This window comes from Rhagoletis pomonella, unplaced genomic scaffold, assembly GCF_013731165.1.
Source record: "Rhagoletis pomonella isolate Grant_MI unplaced genomic scaffold, Rhpom_1.0 Rhpom_scaffold_04401, whole genome shotgun sequence".
Classification (NCBI taxonomy): Eukaryota; Metazoa; Arthropoda; class Insecta; order Diptera; family Tephritidae; genus Rhagoletis; species Rhagoletis pomonella.
The window spans coordinates 5,682-16,255 of NW_023462951.1; the positions used below are offsets into that span (position 1 = coordinate 5,682).

At 37.8% G+C, this 10,574-nt stretch overlaps 3 protein-coding genes across 3 annotated transcripts; 2 read left to right on the plus strand and 1 right to left on the minus strand.

Annotated features, from left to right (window-relative positions):
• Positions 1-273: 273 nt before the first annotated feature.
• On the plus strand, positions 274-1,128 carry LOC118754693. Its single transcript, XM_036489579.1, has one exon. The coding sequence runs from the start codon at positions 274-276 to the stop codon at positions 1,126-1,128; it is 855 nt and encodes a 284-aa protein (XP_036345472.1).
• Positions 1,129-5,033: 3,905 nt separating this feature from the next.
• On the plus strand, positions 5,034-6,384 carry LOC118754691 (putative nuclease HARBI1). Its single transcript, XM_036489577.1, has 3 exons — positions 5,034-5,375; positions 5,437-5,723; positions 5,782-6,384. The coding sequence occupies exons 1-3, from the start codon at positions 5,170-5,172 to the stop codon at positions 6,360-6,362; spliced, it is 1,074 nt and encodes a 357-aa protein (XP_036345470.1). The 5' UTR covers positions 5,034-5,169; the 3' UTR covers positions 6,363-6,384.
• A 961-nt stretch (positions 6,385-7,345) lies between these two features.
• LOC118754692 (myb/SANT-like DNA-binding domain-containing protein 3) lies at positions 7,346-9,170 on the minus strand. Its single transcript, XM_036489578.1, has 4 exons — positions 8,370-9,170; positions 8,221-8,292; positions 8,062-8,151; positions 7,346-8,003 (listed from the first exon to the last, which is right to left on the minus strand). The coding sequence occupies exons 1-4, from the start codon at positions 8,863-8,865 to the stop codon at positions 7,708-7,710; spliced, it is 954 nt and encodes a 317-aa protein (XP_036345471.1). The 5' UTR covers positions 8,866-9,170; the 3' UTR covers positions 7,346-7,707.
• Positions 9,171-10,574: the final 1,404 nt, after the last annotated feature.

The following is a 10,574-nucleotide window of genomic DNA, read 5'->3' on the forward strand; positions in this document are numbered from 1 at the left end:
AAGAGTCGGTAGTTTGCACCTTTTCCAAATTTTTAGAACTTACATTTATGGCTACTGTACACAAGTACACAAGCGAGAAATAGTTGCTCAGTGTGCTAATTTTAAAAATTCAAATTCAACGTCATGTTGGTCGATACACATTTTTTTATTTTAGTCAGTTATAATTATTCATCGTTTGTAATTCGTTTTCTCGTTTGAAATAAATTTGAGTTGCCGTTTTATATGAACTCAAGTGCCTACAATTGGTGACCCCGCGAACGTCTACAGATTAAAATGAGCATCAACGAAAACGACACGCTGCTGCAGCCCACCAGCACAGGTCACACCTCGCTGGACAACAGCACACTCGCAGCGCAAATATCATATGGTGCTCTGCCGGACAACGGCGCAGTCACAGCTCATTTAGCAACGGCACGATCTATTAAACTACCGTCCTTTTGGAAGGAAAATCCCTCCTTATGGTTTGCTCAGGTCGAAGCAGCGCTGGACATTTCCCAAGTACGATCTGACGCCGCGCAATTCAAATACGTGCTTGTGCATCTAGACGAGACAGTTCTTCCTTTTATTGCCGACATCGTCTTGTCCCCACCTGCAGAAGACAAGTACAAAGCAATTAAAAAACGAATCATTGATTCTTTCGCTGAATCTGAAGAATCAAGACTCCGACGCATTCTTCGTGGCGTTGACCGTCTTGATGAGAAGCCGACAAGTTTTTTGCAACGACTCAGGAACCTATCCGGAGGAAAAGTTCCAAATTGTTTACTCCGCACTCTTTTCCTCGAGCAGCTGCCGGAAAACGCTCGCTGTTTCCTGGCGTGTAGCACTACTGAGGACTTGGACGATTTGGCGATGCAAGCAAACAAAATCTGCGATGTTCAGTACAACATCATGACACTGAATAGGACCAGCGATGTAGAAGCAACACTGAAAGAGCAAGCACCGTCAAATAACGATATAACTCAGTGTAAGGCAGACATTCAAGCACTAGTAAAAAAGTTTGAGAAATTTACCAAGTCAGCAAAACATGGCGACGCGGATTACTGTTATTTCCACAAGCGATTTGGCGTGAAGGCAAGGAACTGTCGGAAACCATGCACATTTTTACCAAGCAGCTCTAATTTAAACTAGTACGCCCTTCGGTGATATTAGTAGGCACCGCCGAAGGACCCTTCACATCTCGCCTGCAAATCAATGACGCAAAAAATCACATCAAATTTCTTGTGGACACTGGGGCGGACATATCTGTCATACCCAGGAGAGTTTGCAACGACATAGAAAATACAAATGTCAAAACTAAATTTCTCTTATACGCAGCTAATGGTTCACAAATCCGAACATATGGCACTAAAACAATACCATTTGATCTCGGACTCAACCGAAGTTTTATATGGTCATTCACCGTCGCCGAAGTCGAACATCCAATACTAGGAGCGGATTTTTTAAAACATCATGGTTTATTGGTTGACTTACGCAATAAAAAACTTCTGGACCCGAAACAAATAAATGATCGAATCGATTCACGTGTAGTGGAATCTATAGTCACAATTGATTCTGCGCAGGAAATACTTAAATGTTTTCCATCGATAAGTAAACCCACTGCTGTGCAGAAATCAAAACACAAAGTGCAACACCATATTTTGACACACGGCAACCCAGTCTCCGAAAGGGCACGCCGCTTATCAGGGGAAAAGTTATCAGCTGCCAAAAGAGAGTTCGAAAAGATGCTCCGGCAAGGTTTGTGCACACCTTCAAACAGTGAGTGGGCAAGTCCCCTTCATCTTGTTAAAAAAAAAGATGGTACATGGAGAGCCTGTGGGGACTATCGCCGGCTGAACAAAGTGACAGTTCCGGATAAATACCCGATTCCTCACCTGCGGGACTTTACGCTAGAGTTGCATGGATGCAAAGTGTTTTCTACCCTAGACTTGACGCGGGCATATTATCAAGTGCCTGTGGCACCAGAGGATCGATCAAAAACAGCAGTCATAACACCGTTTGGTTTATTTGAATTTAATGTTATGACGTTCGGGCTATGCAACGCCGCACAATCATTCCAACGTTTGATGGACTCAATTTTCCGTGACTGCGATTTCTGTCACACATATATTGATGATATTCTGATCGCATCATCATCTGTTGATGCTCATAAGCGACACCTTCATACTGTGCTAACACGCCTGCAAGAGAACGGTCTGTCCATCAACATTGAGAAATGTTTTTTTTTGCAGAGCGAGGTTACGTATCTTGGACATACTATTAACGAACATGGTATCAAATCAACAGCGGAAAAAGTTGAAACAATTAGATCGTATCCAAAGCCGAAAACTATTTCTGATCTGCGACGATTCTTAGGCTCGTGGAATTTCTATCGCTTAAATATGCCACATGCAGCGGAGATTCATGCACCTCTCGTTTCACTCACAGTCGGCGCAAAGAAAAATGATAAACGTGCTATAATATGGGATGATTCGACAACACATGCATTTAATCAGTGCAAGCAGGCGCTGGTCGATGCTGTGCAGCTTGCCTACCCTGCACCCGATGCTTCCTTAAGTCTTCGTTGCGACGCCTCCGACAACGCAATCGGTGCTGCACTTGATCAAACAATATCTGGTGTAACTCAGCCACTGGGGTTTTATACAAGCAAGCTAAGCAAAACCGAACGCAATTACAGTACGTATGATCGTGAGTTGCTGTCAATTTTTAAGGCAATAAAGTTTTTCAAACACTTGGTGGAAGGTAGATATTTAATTATATATACGGATCATAGACCATTGTCCTTTGCAATGTCACAACGATCCGACAAGGCCTCGCCACGGCAGCAACGCCAGCTTCAGTATATCAGCCAGTTCACCACTAACATTATTCACGTACCTGGTAAAGATCATATCGTTGCCGATGCGATGTCCAGGATTGACACTATTAATTTGCCCACCTTATTTTCGCCTGAAGGGATCGCAGCTGAGCAGATAGATGACGAACTCAAACAACTTCTCAAATCACACACAACATCGCTGCAGTTTCGTAAACAGAAGATCGAAGGCTCAAACACCGAACTCTACTGTGATGTCTCTACCAACGTAATCCGCCCTTACATACCCGAAAAGCTTCGATTTTCGATTTTCAAGAATGCACATGACTTATCGCATCCAAACGCCCGTGCGACTCAAAAACTTATCAACCAACGATATGTGTGGCCGCATATGAATCGCGACACAACGAAATGGGTTCGTAACTGCTTACACTGTCAGAGAAGTAAAATCCAAAGGCACGAAAGAAATGTACCACAGCATATTAATATACCCAGCGAACGCTTCAAACATATACACATCGATATCGTAGTAATGCCATACTGTAACGGATATCGATACTGTTTGACAGTAATTGACCGCTTCACACGATGGCCAGAAGCCATACCCTTGAAAGACATATATGCAGAAACCGTCATCAAAGCACTTCTTGAAGTTTGGATCAGCAGGTTTGGAGCCCCCGTTACAATCACCAGCGATAGGGGAACACAGTTCGAATCTAAGATTTTCGAAGCCTTTACAAAACTGATTGGATGCAAGCGCGTAAGAACAACTCCTTATCACCCAGCATCTAATGGTATGATCGAACGTTGGCACAGGTCGCTAAAGGCGGCGCTTATGTGTCATGCTTCAGCGAGTTGGGTGGATTCGCTACCTGTTGTGATGCTGGGACTTCGCACAAGTTACAAGGCTGACATCCACGCCTGTGCGGCAGAGATGCTGTATGGAACAACGCTGCATCTGCCAGGCGATTATTTTTTGGATCAAGGTAAAACAGTAGAACCACTCCAGTTCATAAATAATTTTCGGGATTTTATGCGCAAAATACGATCAGAACCGGCAGCTCACCATAATAAAACCAGGGCTTTCCATCACCAATCATTGCGCACTTGCACACACGTTTTTGTTCGGGTAGACGAAGTGAAACAACCATTGCAGCAGCCGTATCGAGGACCTTTTGAGATTTTGAAACGAATTTCAGACACTGTTTTTGTGGTCAAAGTCGAAGGTCACTCGACAACGCTATCAACTGAACGTCTTAAGCCGGCATTTGTCGAAATCTTACCGGATTTGGTTCATCCAGTAGCAACGCATAGATCATCCAGTTCAAGGATTTACGAAACACGACAACGTAGCAATATCATGACTTCTCATATAAGTTCGAGTCACTCCGGGGGGACTACTATGGCTACTGTACACAAGTACACAAGCGAGACATAGTTGCTCAGTGTGCTAATTTTAAAAATTCAAATTCAACGTCATGTTGGTCGATACACATTTTTTTATTTTAGTCAGTTATAATTATTCATCGTTTGTAATTCGTTTTCTCGTTTGAAATAAATTTGAGTTGCCGTTTTATATGAACTCAAGTGCCTACACATTGCACCGTAGTAGTAAGACGTCTTAAGTTTGACATAGTGACAGCCGATTTCTAAGTGGATGTTTAATTATAATCAATTATCTCTTATTGTCATCTTCTCAGTGTACTTAATATATGATTAACTCACCACCACCTTTCATAAGATTTATTAATGGCGAAACCATCTTTTCCTGTAAATCCTGTAAGTCGTGAAGTTGGGTTGGATGGAATCCAAACAGTTTGTTATTTTGCGAAATCCTAGGAAACGAAACAATTGCAAGCTGACACCTTTTTAATAATAGTTTCAATCTGCTCACACGTATGAGTTGTCAAAAACCATTGTTTTGAACATGTAAACCTCAAGCAAATGTCAATTACACCAATTTACAAAAGTATTTATTAAATGTAAAAATAAGTAAAAAATCAGTACAAACTCAAAAAATCAGTAGATTTTGCGTACTGATTTCGGGCTCTTAAAAAACAGTACAATAGAAAAAAATCAGCACATGTACTGATTAAATCAGCGCATCTGGCCACCCTAGTCCTGCACTGAATGAATAAAACACAACGTTGAGCTGCTTGAGGGAAACTAACAGCCAGTTTCACGAAAGCAATTTAAGTGAAAAATTATTTTTTTCAGTTTCACCATTTGACTTAATTTTTATTTAAATGGTCACCTTTTCCCATTTAAATATTATTTAAATACGATGATATACAGCTATGTTCACGTTTTTCTATCAGCTGATTTGAAAGTAGCAGAAGATAAATATATTGTAAAAAATGGAATCTGAAGACGAAAGTGATATGGAGTGCGAAATTTTAATAAATAATTTTATAAATCGTCGTCCTCGTATAATGAGGGAACGACGTAATTGTTTTACATATTATGATGAAGTCGACTTTCGGTATAGGTTTCGTTTGACTAAACAATCAGCTTGGATGGTACTTGAACTGATTAGGAACGAAATTCGGCACAAAACTAACAAGTAAGTAAACATTAAAGTACCTTCGATTACAAATTCTGCTATTTTTTGATAAATATTGTAGAAACGGTGCGATCTCTCCCGAAGTAATGCTTTTATTAACACTGCGTTTCTTTGCAACTGGCTGCATGCAAAGAACTGGCGGTGACCTGTGTGGCGTTTCAAAAAGTTCTTCCTGTCGCGCAATAAGGAGAGTGTGTCACAACATTGCATTGTTAAGACAACGATTTATAAAAGTCCCCTTGGAATTAGAAATCCAAAGAGAAATTCAGAGACAATTTTATAAAACGGCAAAGTTTCCACGCGTGCTAGCTGCCATGGACTGCACACATATAAGAGTACTATCTCCAGGTCAGTACATTAAATAATTTCAACTAATGAGGATTATCTAAAATGCGTCACTATTTAGGTGGGGATGAAGCGGAACTCTTCCGAAACCGAAAGAACTACTTTTCAATTAATGTGCAAACGCTTTGTGACAGCAAGCTGAACATCATGGACATCGTAGCCCGTTGGCCAGGATCGTCACATGACGCAATAATACTTAAAAATTCAAGAATATTTAGCCGATTTGAAGCAGGGGAGTTCGGGAATGCAATAGTCGTTGCCGACAGTGGCTACCCTTGCAATCGGTGGATAATGACACCTTTGTTAAAAGTACAAACTCCGGCTGAGGCGTTATATAACGAATCGCAAATCAGAACTCGTAATTGTATTGAACGTCAATACGGTGTGTGGAAACGAAGATTTCCAGTTCTTGCGCTGGGAATACGAATGAATCTCAGGGAAGTGGAATGTATAATCGTTGCAACCGCAGTTTTACATAACATTTGCAACTTAAACAACGATTGTGTCGCACCAGCAGTCTACGAAAATGAAATAAATAATATCATCGATGCAATTGTTGAAGTACCCACAATCTCAACTTCAGGTCGAAATGACAATTTATATAGAAACCATATAATACAAAACTATTTCGAATGCTTGTAAATTTCTTTTGATTATTAAAAAAATAAACATCTTTATAACTTCTTTTTTTTAATTCAGGAACACATTTTAGTATTTATGTAAATACTGATAGGGCACATATGTATGCTTGTAAATAAATATCTTTTATATAAGTATTAAAAAAAAATTGTATCTACATATTTATAAGTCAGATACACATTCTAGTACTTATATACATTTGTTAATACTGATAAGGCACATATATGAGTGGAAGATCGACCTATCTCGGCAGCCAGTTCGAAAACGCCCTATCTCAGAAAACTTTTCAACAACGCTCTATTTCAGAAAACTTTTCAAGAACGCCCTATTTCTGAATTTTATTGAAAATATCCTGTCTCAAAATTTAGTTGAAGAACGCTCTATCTCAGAATTCGGTCAGCTGCCGATTCAAAAACGCTCTATCTCAGCACATTTTCAATGTATTTTCGTTTGAGATGGGGCTTTTTTGAGCCGAATTCTGAGATAGGACGTTCTTCAACCAAATTTTGAGATAGGATGTTTTCAATAAAATTCTGCAGTAGAGTGCTCTTGACAAGTTTTCTGAGATAGGTCTATCTTCCACTCAGCCATCGATATACAAAACGAAAACCAAATAAATTCAAAATTGAAACTTTGTTCGAAAGTTAAAAAAAATTCAACAAAGTATTACAAAAATTACAAACTTTTACAGTTTGTTTAATGTTCATTAATTATTTAGAAAAGTATTGCTAATTTCATGCATTAATTTAATACATTTATTTCGTTTCATACACTGATTTTATGCCAAAATTAGAAAAACTCCACAAACTTTCCATCACAGTTCCAAGGTTTTTAATTCGAATTTCGAGAACCCTTTTTGGTATGCAGTTTTATGGCTTATCAAATTTTAATGCAATAAGCTGCATGTTTGAAGTTTCTAGAAAATCCCGTTGATTTTTTATATTTTTTTGGTGACGGGGTTATGCACTTTCTTCTATATAAAAAGGTACTTTGTATGAAAGAAAATGCTTGATACCGTCAACAAAAAAAAAATATAAAAAATAAACGGGATTTTCTAGAAACTTCAAAAATGCAGCTTATTGCATTAAAATTTGATAAGCCATAAAACTGCATACCAAAAAGGGTTCTCGAAACTCGAATTAAAAACCTTGGAACTGTGATGGAAAGTTTGTGGAATTTTTCTAATTTTGGCATAAAACAGTGTATGAAACGAAATAAATGTATTAAATTAATGCATGAAATGAGCAATACTTTTCTAAATAATTAATTGATATTAAACAAACTGTAAAAGTAGTTAAGACCGTTCAAAGCGCTACAATTCAATTTTTTTTTAACATAGGGGTTAAAATTAAGTATTTTCAATTGTTTTGAGTTTATCCGAAAGTATTCGCATTTCAAGGGCATGCTTCTCGGATGCAAATTGTTTTTGTAGTTCGTGTACTTCTTTCATTTGCGTAATACGTAAAGTGTGCTCGATTTTCGCAAATTCCACTTCTTCTTTCAGTTTTATTTCCGTCCATTTGGACTTTATTTCTGCTAGCTTTGCCCAACTTGTGTGTTTTCTGTTTACACTTTCAGTGCAAAGCTTCTTGTTTTTAGGCGTTTTCAACTGCATTGGTGTGTAGTGCTCCCAAGGCTCATAATCTGCAAACAAACAAGCTATGTAATTAGAATTTTAAAATTATAAAACATTTGCTGTTACCATCTTTTTCAGTTGTATGATTTGGGGTTGAAGCACGAAGCCTTTTGCTTGTTGATTGTTCACGCATGCCCATATCATCGATTACACAATCTGTGAATAGTTTGTGATATTTATTAATTGATGTCTTGCTACTTCAATAAACAAACTTCATTGTACCACCTTCTTCTTTCATCGTTTGGCTTTGCACCACTTGCTCGCTTTGAACATTTCGCTGCTGAGGATCAGTTCCAACTGTTAAAAGGCCAAACATACATAAATGTACATGTTAGTCATAATTATCATTTGGTAATTTGCAACTGTGTACATACCTGAATGATCCAAATCTGCAGAATGTTTATCGAATGGTAGGAAGTCGTTGTCGTATTTGGACTCCATTCCCTGCACTTGTTTCTCCGGCAATATCTCACTCAGTAATATGTCAATACTGGAAGCAGCTGGCTCTCTGGATGGACCTCCGCCCGTCCCATATGCATACTTTTTCTGGTCTGCAGATCGTTTTTTCATGTCTGCTTTCAAGTTCAAATACTTTGTTCGCAGATTTTTTGCTGACCGTGGTGCTCCGGAGCACATCGAGTTGAAACTCTCCGCTACATTTTCCCATGCCTTTTCTTTTTGATCGACACGCACTCTCCCCGTAGCTTTACACTCCAAAATATTTGCATTTTTCCGCACTAGGCTTAGCAAAGTACTGATATCGTCTGTTGAAAAATATTTGGTTCGAGCTGCACTTTCCATTTTGAACTTTTCTAATATAACACCACAATTTATTTGTTTACATAAATCAGCTGTTATTTCTACTAACATCCCTGCTTTTAGATTTTTGGGTTGCCAAATCTGAATAATGGTGAAACGCAGGAAACTTAAGTGCAAACTTAAATAAAAATTAAAATTAAAATTAAATCCGAGTTAATTTGCAATGAACAAATTTGGTGAAACCGACTGTAAGTGTAGCTAAGCTGACGCACGGAGGGAGTGTGTCATACAAAAGTTGGTCATAAATAGTAAAAATGGGCCTAAAGTTGTCAAATTTGGTACATAAGCTTCTTTGAAGCATATTATTTAGGAAAAATACCCAAAATGAACTTAATAAGTACGTTTACACATAGGGCCACTCGCCATATAACGGGAATTTTAAAAAACTTTTAAATTGCAATAAAGCCTCAGAAGCCCCTACCTAGCACACAAGGGATACGGTTTTTATAAATGAGTTATGTATATAAAAAAACGCAGTAATTGAACTTGAACACTTTTTTTAGCCAACTAAGAAAATTTAATCGAAAAATGTAATATTTTGGTGTAAAACCTAACACAACATAAGAATAAAAAAAACTTTAACTGCTTTATAAATTGAAAACTTGTATGAAAACGTCACTTTATAAAGCTCTTTAAACATATTTTTATTTTTTATGAATAAGACCATACGTTTTTAAGGTAATATTAAATCGGTACAAAAAAAACAACGGAATTATTGCGGTTGCATTTTTGCACATTCGATAGTTTGACATGGTAGCGATGATATATCGCTCTCATTTTGATTTTTAAAATAGGTGCCGACTCTACCCAGAAATATGTAGGCGTTAATACTTCATTTTAACACCTTTTGTTTGAAACTCATATTTTACTTAACCGCATGTAGCATGATTAAACTTTTTTTATTATAGAAAAATGGCAAAATATATCTGAATTAAAGTACGAATTTTCAAAAACTTTGCTGGGAGTGCATAAGCTTCTCATTTGATACCCATATTGTGGCATTAAGAAAGCTTAAATCTTTAATAACAGCTGTTGTATTTTTTAGAAAAGTGGCAACCCCGTACAAAAATGATTTTATATTTCTTCAAACGCACATTTTTTATAGCAATTCTACAATAAAATGTATTTACCACGTGTAAAATATAAAAAACGTGTCTCCTTATTTTTGATATTCTTCAGTTCTGGGGGTGGCAGCAGGAAAAATCAAAAAAGTGGATTTTCCTATGTATCTTTGGGGCACCCTACTATACATAACTACATGCATACTTGCATCTGCATTTTAAATGTCATCGATTATCATAATCATTATCATTACAGCCATTTACACTGCCAAGTGTCACTGCCAGCGTCATTTGACCCAGAATCGACGCTAGGTTAAGCGATGTTTAGATCATTGCGCCTAAAACTATGCATTTACTTATGTAGAGCCGACCTTCCTAACCGCATGATCTTAACATGCATGTATGTATGTATGTATGAAAGTGTGCGCTTACAAATTTACGTATGTGTGGGTGGCTGTTAGACATTTAAATGTGTATGTATGTACATATTTTCCTTACTTAACCTAGCATTCACAAGTGAAGCCTGTGCACTTAACCTCAACGGAATATGTATCCTTCGGTTTTATTCGATTACTTAAATTTTATGTTTATTGCTTATAAATAACAAAAAAACAAAAATTGCGCTACAGTGCTCAATGGCAATCCTTGAGCTTCTTCGCCCATGGGTATTGTGCGCCACGAGAAGTTGATTAGAATTAG